The sequence below is a fragment of the Trachemys scripta genome, chromosome 2 (assembly GCF_013100865.1).
Source record: "Trachemys scripta elegans isolate TJP31775 chromosome 2, CAS_Tse_1.0, whole genome shotgun sequence".
NCBI classification, from domain to species: Eukaryota; Metazoa; Chordata; order Testudines; family Emydidae; genus Trachemys; species Trachemys scripta.
In genome coordinates this window covers 81,624,467-81,639,766 of record NC_048299.1, presented here as the reverse complement: position 1 = coordinate 81,639,766, position 15,300 = coordinate 81,624,467, and the positions used below count along the sequence as shown (strand labels likewise).

Genomic DNA, 15,300 nt, shown 5'->3' with positions numbered 1-15,300 from the left:
GAAAAGCAAGACAGATTGTTTTCCTGCTTGGCTGCAAATCACTGCCTCTGTCTGCCTTTGATTCCCCTACTGCTTTCTTCATCATTTGTGAGTTCAACACAGGTCAATGTCGTTTCCTTTTCTTCCCCCCCACCCCTCTCTCTTTTTCCCTTCTCTGCCTCCTTTAGGTGTTCAGCATGTTTTTGGAGACCTTGGTCGACTTCATCCAGGTCCATAAAGAAGATCTACAGGATTGGCTGTTTGTGTTGTTGACACAGCTGTTGAAGAAAATGGGTGCTGATTTGCTTGGGTCTGTGCAAGCAAAAGTTCAAAAGGCACTTGATGTCACAAGGTAATACATTGCTGACAAAAATGTGTGCGCAATTTTGATTGGCACCAGAGTATATTCCCACATTTCTCTCTCACTGTACTGTAAGGATATTGTCCCCAAAACAGAACCTGTGGATGGCTTTAAAATGTAATAGTAGTGGTTTTCTAAATACCAGCTAATTTAAGGAATTCAAATCATCCCTGCTATTTTGAATGCTTAACGTTGAAAGATGAATACAGAATCTGTTTTCTAGATTATGAAATGCACATCCTAGCAGGATTGGATTTAATAAATCAGATACCGTTGAGAGATTTCAGAGTGGTAACTGTGTTAGTCTGTATCAGTAAAAAGAACGAGGAGTACTTGTGGCACCTTAGAGACTAACACGTTTATTTAAACATAAGCTTTCGTGGGCTAAAACCCACTTCATCGGATGCATACAGTGGAACTGCATGCATCTGATGAAGTGGGTTTTAGCCCATGAAAGTTTACGCTTAAATAAATGTGTTAGTCTCTAAGGTGCCAAAAGTACTCCTCGTTCTTTTTACTGTTGAGAGAGTGTTTCTTACATGTTAGCACATATAATTGCTTGAAAGTAGTAAGATCTTTATATATATGTTCTTTCTACATTAGCTGGATGTTTCTGAAAGTATGATATAGCATATCTACCCAGAGATTAAAACAAGTAGGCATATATTGTAGTTTGAAAGGTAGATGAATATTTGATTAGTTTATAGAGAGAGCCTTTAAGTTAGAGCGATCACCTATATAGTTATTAAATGCATGCCCTATGCAAGTAATGTGTTTTGCCTGATTTTCTTTATTTTTCAGGGAATCTTTTCCAAATGATCTCCAATTCAGTATTTTAATGAGATTCACTGTTGACCAGACCCAGACGCCCAGCTTGAAGGTAAAAATTTACAAGTCTAAATTGCAAATGAAATATTTGTTGATAGAAATTTGTTTCTCTTACTCTTTGGATTTGTATTGCAAAAAAAGGTTTTCACTTGGTGGATTTTGTTTTTATAAACTTTCAGACAGTCAAGCCAGCGCTGCAGGACCAGCTTCGCTCTTTTTGGAGCTCCAAGGTTTTTTGTCTGCATTATTGCCTTTTTTAACCCTATGTAAAAACTTTACAGTGTTTGATAATTTTTATTTGTATGCATCCGTCTATGGCTACTAACCTTTGCAAGAAACTTTAAGCATGCAGATATTCAACTTCAAGTGATATACTACTGTCAGAGCATTTTTTGCAAAAACAGACCTGATAAGACCACACACCAGTGAATACAGAAGCAACAAAAATATGGCCGCCTAACACCAAGCTGGTTATGCAAACTCACTCTATCAAGTCTTTTCTCATTTTATGTTTGTGATTTCCCAATATTCTTTTCTGGATGTAGTTCTGACAATGAAGGTTTTTCCCTAAACTACTTTCATCTTGTAGGTTATGGGCATATTTAAAATTTAAATAATGTTAATATTAACACATGTACCCTAAATTTTCATTCAAAAACATATTACTTTTATGTTCAGTGCGTTATTTTATTTAAGCTTTTCTAAAAGTAATGTGTTGCATTATATATGCACGCATTTTCACAGCTTAAGAATATGCTGACATAAAAAAAGTTGTACAACCTAAAATTAAAACTGATTTCTCTAGGACTGTACAATTAGAGAAAAGGTTGGCTTTGGTATAAATGCTGTAAATCCTAATAAGATTTACAAATAAGGCAAATTGGGGAAATAGCAAGCATATACAAAACTGGAATTTTCTGCTCTGTCCTGCACGAAAATTTTTTACACAAGTTGGAATGTTATGCAAGGTAACAATGCACAAGATTACACTTTGTTTCCTGTACACAGTGGGGCTGAAGTCACATGCAAATACCTCATTTTTTTGTTTTCTTTTTTTGCTTTTTGTTTGCAGCACAGTAAAATTTATATTATTACTCACTCTGAGGACAGTTTATACTTTGACTACTATTATTTGTGGTGGTGTATTAAATAGCGGCTACTATCTCATGATGTGATCAGAGTTGTTAAAGAAAACAAATGAAGTAGTAATGAAATCACACAATTTGTTCTGCAACATGTCCTTAAGACAGAGGTTTATTGCAGGAAGATTAATGCGTTGATTGCTGTGAGTTACTTTCTCCATAGAATTCTGATGTAATTACTAAAGCATGATATGCTCCCTTTTGTGAAGCTCATACTGTAGATTTGAAAGAAAGCATGGACTTCTGGTATGAGGATGAGGTCCAAAGAGTGGAATTCCTTAAAGATTGGAGCCAGAGCTTAAGACCGAGGAAGCCAAGGCCAAGACCATCCTCCTGATGACAGAGAAGAAAGTTTAAAAAAAAAAAAAAGATGATCATGGATTTATGGAACAGATACTGAGCAGTTATCATAAAGATTCATCAATGTTAGAGAAATATAAGATTTCTCTAATAGAAGTTGGCTAGAGAAGCCATCTCTTTGATAGAGCAGTGGCTTCAAATTATTGTCTCAATATGTGTAGTTTCAAACAGATTTTTAAAGAATATTTTAAATAGTACCTTTTTTGTAAAGTTTGCAGTTAACAGGCAATAATCTTGTATTCAGAAATCCAAGAATTTATCATACCCCATTTCCTACCCCTCAACTTCTTCCTAAAGCTTACTACTATCACTGAAGAGCCAGAGAATATATTTATTAGAAGTAATCAAAAATGTAATATAGTGGTAGTGTTAAGGACTTTACCTACCTGTGTTCGTATTTTGTACTGGTACCCATCCCCATAGTACTTCCCAGGGTTAATTGGATTGGCATAGCAAGATTCCTTTTGAACTTGATGTAGTCCAGCTCTTCCCCTTCTATGGTTTTCAGAAAGTCTTCCTGAAGGGATGGTTATGTACTGGTGAGAGGGAATAGAGTTTGTTGGAAATATCATTCTTGTTATGATGGCAAAACTATATCAAAGAGGAAAGTCTTTTAGCATGACCTAATAGTGATCAGATTCTGGATTGCTCATCTCTTCTGGAAATTGTTTTACAGACATCTCTCCCTCAGCCAAGAGTGCCTTGACTCTGGCTCACACACTCTCTATCCTGGACTTTGTGTTCTGTGTTTTGTCGAAAGGAGCACAGCTGTCTCCATGGTTCATAGATAGCTATATGGTTGCTAGTGAAGCTGGGACATGACAGATTAATGGCTTTGAAAATTGGAAGCAGGGCCTTGAACTGGCCTCAGAGGTAGACCTAGAAAACAGGAATGATGTGCTTCTGCAGACCTAGTCCATGTAGGAGGCAGACAGCCAGGTTTTGCACCAGCTAGCATCTTTGCATTGTTTTCACATTAATTCATTGTATGCGAAGCTGAAAGGAATACAGTTTGAAGGTGACAGATACATGAAAAATACTGGCCAGATCCATGTCTCGAAGGAAGAAGTGAAGGTTTTTAGCAAATATTACCTGATCTGGGACAGTGATAAGTCATGTAGGACCATTTTGGCAAATGCATCATGCTTATGTAGTAGTTTGAACAGGATTTTAATCAAATAAATAAAATACATGACCAGGAGCTACTCAATGAATTTACCTTTACCTCTAAATAAATTGTTTTCCCACATTGAAGTTTTGAGAGAGGAACCATTCTAGTATGCTTTTACAGATTTATTACAAAAATAAGAAAACAAATATAAATAAGTGATATGTCACTAACTAATTTACTTCCTATACAGCTCAAGATTACAATTGAAATACAATCAGTAAATTAGTGGAGCACCCATAGGAACATTACTCAAAGAAAAAGTTACTTACCTTATACAGTAACTGGAGTTGTTCAAGATGTTTCTTTTGTCCTCAACTAACTGCCATCTTTCCCCTCTGCTTTGGAGTCTTTGCTTTTGCGGGACTTTGTGGTAGAGACGGAATTGATGGTAGCTCGTCTGACACTGCCCTATATACCCTCCATAGAGGGCACGAGGTTAGCTACAGCTCATGTGCAGACTGAATTGGCAGTACCAAAAGTCCCCTGTCAAAGGTTCGTAGGGAGCATGCCTCGCTGAAGTGAAGCACCCATTGAGACAAACCTATCGAACACTCCAGTTACTGTACAAGGTAAGTAACTTATCTCTAATGGTCATCTTTTCTTGTTCTTCAACACAGAAGTTTCCACAGACACCAAAGAATAATGTTCCCTTTCCAAAAAAAAAAAAAAAACCATGAATAACTAACCTTTTTCAAAATGACTGTCATCTCTTATTGTTCACAGCGATGTTACAAAAATGACACAAAAAGGCTCATTAGCCTTGTGGGGGAGGAAAAATAGTATATGCGCACAATTATACTTGATTGACTATTAGAAAGAAGTTTTGTTTTTAGTATGTTTTTTGAAATACACATTTTGCAAAATATAAGTAGTTTTAAGATTTTGATCTCAAAAAGAGAAACTTCTAGCTGCCAGGTTCTCAACAGTATTTTCCATTGACTTATGCGTCACAAAGAGCTTCAATCCTTGGGTTACATGTAACTTCAGAGAAGGCAAGACCTAACAGCCAGCATGAGGGGGGAAAGAATTAATATGGTTAAATTACATCTTGTTTCATTGCCTGCCACTAACATCTTTGTCACTCAGTGCATTGACACACTTTATTTCTTATATATCTGAAATATTAGGATGACTGAGGGAAGCTTTTAAATGATCCATGTTTATTCAGAACAGTTATCAGTGCAAGCCACAAACGCATTTAAAAAAAAAATCTCTCAGATTTTATTGTGCATAGTCTCAGATCTAGTACCATAGTTAATGGAGACAGAAACAGCTAAAAAGTTAAACCAGATCATCCAAATAATCACCCACCCCATTTACTTGTCTCATTTATGTCTATTCATAAACACACTGACATTCATTAATGTAATGAATTCCTTCAAAGAAAAGTGCGTGTACTGATTGCCATGTGTATTCTTGCTTACTCACTGGCACTGCTTTGTTGTAACAGCTCTATTCCCCTTATGGTTTGTTTTTAATAGGAAGATATTTTACAAAATTTATCCCCTTACAAAGATGTTTAATGCTCAGCATAGATTTCTGCTGCTAAAGGGACTGCCAGGGGATTCTGAGTACAAATTATGTACAGTTTACTGGAAGAAGCCAATTACACCTGTATGTATCCTGTCCAGTTCATCAGGTGGTGCTCCCTATGCCAAATATAAACAAACTAAATAGAAAGTGAATGGCTAAATAGTTGCACATGCAGTATGCTAGTTTTTTTGTTTAATGTTAGTGAGAATTAAGATGTCTGTTAGTACAGTAGACTCATTTACGGATTATAGATACTATATGAATATTAAACAAAAAATTGACTCCAGGTAATTGATTTTAAAATCAGTAAAAGACTTCTGATAAAATTGCCAATATTTAATTCACTTTAAAAAAGTATCTCATTTTGCCCCATTATATTAGCCATTCTGGATTATTTGTTCTAAATAAATAGAACCCTGTTTCTTGAGTACACTCACATTTACAGCACACTTTTATTTTTATCTATTTACCTGACTCTGCTTACCTTTGCAGGTTAAAGTTGCAATTCTTAAATACATAGAGACTCTTGCACAGCAGATGGACCCAGGGGATTTCGTAAATTCAAGTGAAACTAGGCTGGCGGTATCTCGGATCATCACCTGGACAACGGAACCGAAAAGTTCAGATGTTAGGAAGGTATGTCCATTCATGCTAAAATATGTAGTTAGTCTTTCAGGGTTTTCCTTCAGTAGTTTTTAAAGCTGAAACTTATTCTGATTGTCCTATCAGGGTTAGGAGGTATTTGTATGTGGGTTGTTACCATATTCCTAACTAATGCTTTAACAAAAAAAGTCTTAGGGTTTTGTAATTTAAGACAATTTTTCCAACAAAAGAGTCCTACAAAAATTTCTCTGTAGGTTCATTCTTTAAGGGTATGGAGAACCTACTCCATTTCAGAATACACACATTAAATTAAAGCATGTAGTGTCAAAATAGATAAAATAAAGCCTTGTCTAGACTAAGATAAAGCTTTGTTTTTTAAAATATTTGAACTTAAATGTTATAACTAATACAATTTAAAGCTCTAGACAGTGCAAGTTATATTTTAGCTGGTTGGGATGAACCTATCTTAGGGTAAAATGAATACTATTGTTTAAAACACTTTGTATGACAATTAAATTTACTTAAGTGGCCTTCTCTAGACAGCTTTAACTAATATTACTCCAACAAGGGCCACCTTCTGTCCCAGTAATAATACATTGATCACAGGAGGGGTGAGTAAGAAACTAAAATTATAGTTCATCTGGTTGGATGTTTGCATCTGGTTTTGCACATTCTTTGTATTTGACAAAAAGATTTAAGGAGTAATTGTTGAGTTGGTGACAATAGGAAGCTGACATTTTAATAAAACTACTACTTTGGCATCAAAGAACTCTTCATACAGAAGCTACTGTTGGTAACATTTGCTGTGGAAAACTAAAATACACATTCTACAGAGATTTTTTGCAGGAAGTGAGAGGGGGTTAATTTTCCCAGTAAAAAATTGATTAAAAAGAAGAGATTTGGTTTTCACTAACAGATTATTATTCTGTGTTGTTTATCTTTTTGGGTCATCCCTTTTTTGTTGAGATTTTATGCCAACTTCCCACCAGCAGGCTTTAGAGACTTCTCTGACCACTCCTTTGACAGCTTCTCCCTCCCTTAGAACTTGTCACCTCTCTCTCTCTCTCTTTTTGTCTTTTGCTGGGGAGACATAATCTAATCACATGATTACAATTATCTGTTCTTTGCTGAACATTTGTAGATCTGCCTCTGCTCGCTCTAGCTTTTTCTTCATGGCAGATCTATTACTAACCTACATTAAAATAATTTCTCCCAAACCTGCCCTTTTCTATTCCCATTAGCAATTCCACCATCATCCTTATCCCTCTGGCGCTGACTGTCTTAGTATCATTTTTCTAACATAAGTGTGTAAAAGTATACATATTTACAAAAAGAGCAGATTTCACAAAGTCTGTAAAAAGAAACTTCATTTGTTGTGTGCAAACAATAATTGGTGCTGAACTTTAAGAAACTTAGTGTGTTTCTCTGTGAACTGGATCATCATTATTTAGCAAGAAAATGGAAAGTAACTTTTTTTAAAAGGCAAGTATTGTTGTATTAATGTATAAGTTTGATATTCAATTATGTTCTTAATTTTGGTGTCCTCTTTCAATCATTCTCTCCACTTCTCCCCCCCTTTCCATTTACAGTAACTGTTGAATCCTGTTTTTTCTCAACTGCTCAAAAAAGTCTATTATTCTTTGCTATTCCCATTGTTGATTCTTGTCCAAGTCTTGTCTTATCAACTCAACTGAGCTATCCATACTTGCCTAACTCTAGCCTTATTGTCCATCAGTCCATCCAGAACACTGTTCCCAAAATCATGTACTTTGCTTGTTGCACCAGCCCTGACCAGACTCTTCTTCAGATCCCTTTTCTTAGCGTTCCTTGTCCTCCCAGATTATGCTGAAACTCCTAGTCCTTTAAGCTACTGAGAACAAGGCAATATTGAAAACTAAGGATGTGAGGGAGTCTAACAAAATGCTACTTCTTACTGGATAATCAGCTGAATTAAACTACTCATTAAAATGGTGAGGAGGATCTCATCAATCTACTCAGTCATCAAAATGTATAGCAGTATATGGCAAAATGTTGGTCAAGCAGGTGTTCTCCAGACAAGCCCAATATTTTTTAACCATTAAGACTTCATTGAAGTTGCTTATCACACACACGCCGTTTTTTTAAACTAACTTTATAAAAGGGGAGGGAATCTTTTTAGTAAAAGTTGAGGTATTTGAATCATTTTCTAATTATGTATGATATATGCTGATATCCAGCAGTTGTTTTTAAATGAACTACATGTGAACCCTTTTTGTGTCTGTTACAGTTTTAAATGTTTTTTCAAACATTTTCAGAAATTTATTCTCCTGTAACTTAGTTACACTATAACACTAGCTAGAGCCTATTAAGGAACACTAATAATAAATAATAATCGGTTTGAAAACTTAACCCATGAGTCCAAGGATGAAACATACTAACCATGTGAAAAATACTTACGCTACCATACCCCCTGTAATTTAAAAGAAATAAAAGTTGTTTTTGTCCTTTGTTTAATTGTAATAGATTGTCAGTCAACTTTCTTATTTATATACACTTTCAAGAGACCTTTGTCAAGGTTTCTCACAAGAGGCTACCAAAAAAACTAACTAGTCTTGGGGTGAGAGGCTAAATAGTACCGTGGGCAAAAATTATCTAAGAGACAGGGAAAAAAGTATAGGAATAGATGGTCAATTTTCTTCATGGTAAAAAGTTAACAATGGGCCTCAAGGTTCCCTATTAGTTCCAGTGTTTTAATATGGTTAGTAACGATCTAGAAAGAGTGTGTTTAAAAAAAATGAGGTGGCAAAAGTTGCAGATGACACAAAGTTAATCAGTTATTAAAGTTTAGAGAAGGTTGAAGAACTTAATGGTGTGACTTAACAAAGTTCGATGAATGGACAACATGATGGCAAATGAAGTTCAGTGTTAACAAATGCAAAGCAGTGCACACTGGTGGGAAAACGTAAACTACTTTTACACCTCACTAGGTTCCAAATTAACAGTATCAACACAAGAAAGGGACTGGGAATCATTAAGTAAAGCTTAATGAAGACTTCTGTGTAATGTGCTGCTGTGGTCAAAAAAGCAATCATTATGTTAGGGTGCATAAGGAATGGCATGTTGAATAATATGGAAAATACTATAATGCCATGATACAAATCAGTGGTACAGACTGATCTGGAATACTGTGCGCCATTCTGGTCACCCCTTCTCATAAAGGGTATTGCAGAATTATAAGGGGTTCAGAGAAGGGTAACAAATTGTTACCAGTATGGATAAATTCCTATGATGAGAGTTTAAAAAAATTGGGATGAAAGAAAGAGATGAATGGGGGCATATGATAAAAGTAGCTGGTAACACATTCTATTATTAAAGATTCCCAACATTTCCTGTTCCACACTCCTGTTTTCAGTTCACTCCTGTTTTAAATTTGCCAAGCTTTGAGTGTTTAGACTGAAATTTTACATGCTGGGTGTCTTCCTCAGGCTGAATATTTTTGGAAAAATTCAGCCAAAACTGTTCAGCCATTTCCAAGAATGAGATAATGCAGTAATACATTTTGTCCCTGTTAAAAATTTCTGGTGACCATTTCTTTGAACAACATTAGTGTCCAGGGGCTTTGGAGCAGGGGCTTGAAATTTGGCAATGGCATTTGTTTGTGTCAGGGATATGCCTTTTGCCGTCCCTGTGAAAATCTGCCCAAATTTGGCCAAGCTATAAGCCTTTAAAAATTGTAGTTTGCACATGACTGATTTTGGCAGCTAAATTCTCCAAAGATTCCATCCTTGCTGAGCATGCTCAAGCAACTCACAGCTGCTAGTGCTCACCAGACTGAGCATGCACCATCCTCACAGAAAGAGAATGTGCTCCAGCCCAGGGCTGTGGGGGTTTAAAAGGACTGTTCTTGTAATTGCTGCTCCCAGGTGGTCCATGCCAGGGTGGTGTTGGGCATTAGAATCAAGAGCAGAGATGTCACAGCTTGGTTGGATGCCCAGCTTTAGACTCTGTGATCTGATATGCTGAAGTGCTGAGCACTCAAAGCAATGATTAATTCAGTGGAAAGCTGTGTTTTGAACATATAAAGTGCTTAATACTGTGAAAAATCAGGTCCTAGTCATCTCCGATTGGGGCCCCCAAATTAGTGGTAACTTTTTACCTTAATCTTGTTGCCTCAGCTCCCCATCTGTAAAGTGGGAGTAATACCCCCTCATCTCAAAGGAGTGTTGTGAAGTTAAAATTGTTTATGTGAAGCACTCATCACTATAGTATCTAAGTGCCATAGAAAAGCCCATGAGGAAATTAATAATTCTGTCTTGAGAGCAATTTGAATAGTGTGCGGTAAAGGCATGGGGCCACACATTGAGCAATGAATAAAAGGCAAAATATTGAATAGCTCCTCATTAAGTGAGCACTATCCATCGTGTGTACTGAATGAGGCATGGGCCTTGTGGAAAAAATAGTATGTGATCATGTAAATAAAGATTGTGTCATAATACATGCGAACTGTGGGGCGGAATTAAGATTGTGCTGGCATTTCCCTACTTTTGAGTACTTGACTTTGTAACGCTGATGTTCTTTTAACATAGTTTTTTGTGTGTAACATATAATAAGAAATGACATAGAGAGAGTAGATTGGGAGCTTCTGCCCTCGGTCTCTTAGCACAAGAATAAGAGAGTACTAAATTAAAAAAATGCTAAAAGTAAATGCTTTTTCATTCAGCATGTAATAAGACAGTAATACTCATTGCCACAAGATGTTGTTGAGGCCAGATCTTAGAGAGATTCAAAGAGTTTAAAAAGTATGTATTGGATGAATAGACTAAAAGGTGGATAGAAAGCTGGCTAGATCATCATGCTCAACAGGTAGTGATCAACGGCTCGATGTCTAAGTTGGCAGCTGGTATCAAGCGGAGTGCCCCAAGGGTCGGTCCTGGGGCCAGTTTTGTTCAGCATCTTCATTAATGATCTGGATGATGGGATGGATTGCACCCTCAGCAAGTTCGCGTATGACACTAAACTGCAGGGAGAGGTAGATATGCTGGAGGGTAGGGATAGGGTCCAGAGTGACCTAGACAAATTGGAGGATTGGGCCAAAAGAAATCTGATGCTGTTCAACAAGGTCAAGTGCAAGGTCCTGCACTTAAGACGGAACTATCCTATGCACTGCTACAGGCTGGGAACCGATTGGCTAAACAGAAGTTCTGCAAAAAAGGACCTGGGGATTACAGTGGACGAGAAGCTGGATATGAGTCAGCAGTGTGCCCTTGTTGCCACCAGCTGCGGTGCTTTTTCTCACCCGGCGGCACTCTGGATCTTCGGCGGTGGGCCCTTCACTCGCTCCAGGTATCTTTGGCGGCACTGAAAGTCCTGCTGCCGAAATGCCGCCAAAGACCCGGAGCGAGTGAAGGTCGTGCTGCAGAAGACCTGGAGTGCCGCCGGGTGAATAAAAACAAAGCGCTGCAGCGGGTGCCGTCTTTTTTTATCACTCCCGCGGGTGAGTACAAAGGCTCCAGGAAATTGACAAGGTGCCACTTGTGCTCAATGGGGGAGCAGCCGCTCCCCCCCTTAGCTACGCTACTGCAACAGCCCCCCTATCAGCTCCCCTCTCCCCTAAATTCCCTGTGCAGCAGCAGCTCAGCAGGCTACCAATTGCCGGCAATTCAGTTGTCCCCCTCCTCCCCCCCCAAGTGCTGCTCCTGCCCTCTGCCTTGGAGATGCTCCCGGGAGCCTCCTGCTTGCTGTGCAGGGGAGGGGGGAAGAAGGGGACTAATGTCCGGGTGTCCCCCCCCCCACCCCCTCCAACTTCTGTCTCCCCTCCCCTTCCGCTTACCCTTTCTCCCTATAGAGCAGGGGGGAGACACCACAGGGCTCAGGACAGAGAGAGAGATGGTCACAGCTGCTGTCTCAACTTCCTGATCTTTTTAAAGGCAATGACTTAGAGTGTGGTGTCAGCGTACTTAAAAGGGCAATGCACATCTCTCTCTCTCTCTCTCTCTCTCTCTCCCCGACACACAGGGTGTCTCTCTCTGTCTGCCAGGCTGTCTCCCCTCCCTCCATTTGTGCTGCCTTGTAGAGTGTGAGGCTACATTAACAATGTTAACCCTTGAGGGCTGAGCTGAATGCTAATTCATCATTTAGTAGTAAGGCATTCCCTGGGAAGTATCCCACCCTCCTCCTTCACCACCTCAACCAAGCTTCGCAATCATCATTGCAGTATACAGTATTAAATTGTTTGTTTAAAATGTATACTGTGTGTGTGTGTGTGTGTGTGTGTGTGTGTGTGTGTATACATGATAGTTTTTTGTCTGGTGGGGGAAAAAACTTCACTGGAACCTAACACCCCCGTCCCATTTACATTAATTCTTATGGGGAAATTGGATTCGCTTAACATTGTTTCGCTTAGTCGCATTTTTCAGGAACATAACTACACCGTTAAGCAAGTAGTAACTGTAATATCTCCAAGTATTGTTCAGCAAGCCTACTTTTTTCATCACACTTGTTTTGATTCCCGTTTTATTTCCCTTCCTGGTTAAACTTCGCTTTTTCTTATTATAATAGATCATACTGTCTCTAATCTTAAATTACCTTTATTGTTTACTTTTTTTCCTCAGCAACAGTCTCTCTCCCTTTATCTATACTGTGTTCTTTACCTCCTCGTCAGTATTTTTCTCTCACCACTTTTCTTCTACTTCTCCCTGCAGAATCTTCCTACAGTATTTCTCTGTTCTGACTTCTCATGTCTGACATTTTCAAACATCTACTAGCCACAAACTAATGCAAAACAGTATGTAAACCAAAATAATGATATGTACATCAATCTACAGCCAGCCTGAAACAATAGTTGTGAGAGAGTTGTGAATTAGCCCAAATCATTTAAAGGCATAGTTTACTATGAAGCAAAATAATGACGAATTAAACATCAAAATTGATAACTGTTTTTTTTGGTGGTCAAAGCATGTAAGAAAAAAAATAGACAATCACATTATGCAAATCTGCTGGGAATGTAGCTCCACCTGAGACACCTAAATAAAACTTCATTTGTGGGCAGACCTTGGGAATCCCATTTTTATTTCCCAATTTGACCCCCAATTATAGGAACATGTTGACACATGCTACTTCTCAAAATTGCCTACAGTTTCCAAATAAAATGTCCATAAATAGAAGCCGCAATACCTCGAGATGCCAGGATTTGAGCCTTATTGTGATGGGCTCTGTACAAGTATAAAATACAGTTCTACCCCAGAAAGCTTAGATTGTAAATCATTTTGAATGATGCCTCAGGATAAGGGCTTAAAATACAACAGAGACGAGAGAGAAGATAAGAGTGACAGTAATAACACAAGGTTACATATAAGATTAGCTACAGGTACAATCTGGGAACTTTAGCGTTTTGAGGAGATTTATGTCTCAACTGGCAAAGAGATCAATGAATCACTTCTAGCCCTGTATTTGTAAGTTTAACCAGTTAGGAGTTGATGAATCTGTCAATTTCCCTTTGGTTTTTATTAACTCAAATTGCATTGAAGTGAAGAGACTAGGACAGAAAGGAGAAAGAGGTTTCAACATGTAGCCACTCACCAGTGAAGTACAGTTGTTCACAGCAAATTTATGTTTAACATTTTAATATTTTACTTAATTACATTTAAACACAAACATGAATATGTGCTGATGTATGTTTTCAGTGTTAGCTTTCCACTTAATTTAAAGTTGCTACAGTTTGTTACTCTGGAGAGAAAAAGAGAGAAATAAATATCTGAAAGAATTTTCTAAATTACTTGTTTAAATATTTTGGTACTTAAGCAAATGGTCTATCATTTTTTCAAGCATTAGACACTGGTTCTGTCCAGTGCATGGCAGACCTTGTTGGTGAGCTGCTAGATATAAGTGGTTAATCTGGAATCAGTTTCATACCAGAAGGAAAGTATTAAATAAGTCCGTGTAATTCAACAATATCCTGTCTTTCATTGATACGTGGCTGGCCTCTTGCCACACTGACAAACCTTTTGGCCTCTCACTGACTAAATTGTGTAAATGATACTAAATCAGCTAACAAATACACTGCATTACATTCTACTGTCATTAAAGAACTGTGCTTTTGATACAAGTCAAGGAAAACAATTTTAAAACACCAGTTTAAAAACAAGTATTTACCCCGTAAAGGAGGGGAGGATCTATAAATTGTCTAACAAATAAAAACTTAAAATCAGAAAAATTATGCAGCAAGCCAGAAGCTCTAATATTAATACTTCAAATTTTACTTTTCATCTTCGAAGTGTTTTGCAATCTGCTAAATTAATTCCTAAGACATTTACCTCACAAGGTTATTGTTCATATTTTATAGATAAGGGAAATTGAAGAAGAAAGAGGTTAAATGACTCCCCATATGGTCTTGGGGGAGTTGGTATAAGTTAAAGACCTATGATCAGACTGCAGAATTATGCCTACTGTTCTCCAGCTAAACAAATCTATTTGCTAAATTTTAAAATAAAAAATAAGGATTCTCAGTTGATAAACTTGTGGGTCACAACCCACCTGAGAGCTCACCAGAAAGTTTCTGGGGAAGAGGCAGGTGTAGCAAGTCAGGTACCATCATGTCTGAGGTATTCTGCTAAATATGAGCCTTCCGTCATTTGGAAACGATTCTGTTTTAATGCCAAAATCACTTAAGTCGTCATGCCATTTTCTTTGTCATTTCATTTGTCTGTTGTTGTTAGCACAAAGCACTCTGGGAGAATATCTCAAAATAACTTGTTGCTAGGAGGATCATGGGAAATAAAAGGGTGAGGATTCCTAACCAGGGTCATCAGTGTGTGACCAGCAGATGTCCATTGTTTGTTTTTTAATCATGTCTGCCGATACCTTTATTCTTGAAGTTTTTATATAATTAAAATAGGAAATCAGCATTGCATTTCTGCTATCTTTTTTGATTACTCCTTTCTCTGGAATCCTTACTGGTAAAATAAAGCTGTTTTCAATATCTAACATTTTTAAAACAAAAATTCACATATAGTTTTCATTAATTTTTTTTGCTCTAGGCTGCACAGTCAGTGCTGATTGCCCTATTTGAACTAAATACCCCAGAGTTCACAATGTTACTGGGTGCTTTACCAAAAACATTTCAGGATGGAGCAACAAAGCTTCTCCACAACCATCTCCGGAATACGGGCAATGGTGGTCAGGTATTTACACTTATTCTTTTGCTCTGAAGTTACTGATACATACTTTCATCTTCATCTTAATATAGGTTGTTCTTCTTCGAGGGCTCGCTCATTTCAGTTCCAAGTAGGTGTGCGCGCACTGCGTGCACAGTCATTGAAAGGCTTTCCCCTAGCCATACCTGTCGG

At 37.7% G+C, this 15,300-nt stretch overlaps 1 protein-coding gene across 40 annotated transcripts in view; it reads left to right on the top strand.

Annotated features, from left to right (window-relative positions):
- Positions 1 to 15,300, top strand: part of CLASP2 (cytoplasmic linker associated protein 2) — a 277,986-nt gene that overhangs the window by 227,590 nt on the left and 35,096 nt on the right. For 23 of the 40 annotated variants that reach the window (XM_034761043.1, XM_034761076.1, XM_034761050.1 and 20 more), the window contains 4 exons: positions 168 to 331; positions 1,142 to 1,220; positions 5,867 to 6,010; positions 14,992 to 15,135. In XM_034761043.1, coding sequence (XP_034616934.1) covers positions 168 to 331; positions 1,142 to 1,220; positions 5,867 to 6,010; positions 14,992 to 15,135 — 531 coding nt within the window. Of the gene's footprint in view, positions 1 to 167; positions 332 to 1,141; positions 1,221 to 1,347; positions 1,399 to 5,866; positions 6,011 to 14,991; positions 15,136 to 15,300 lie in introns of all 40 variants that reach the window. The other 17 variants (XM_034761038.1, XM_034761035.1, XM_034761034.1 and 14 more) reach the window with 1 other exon arrangement.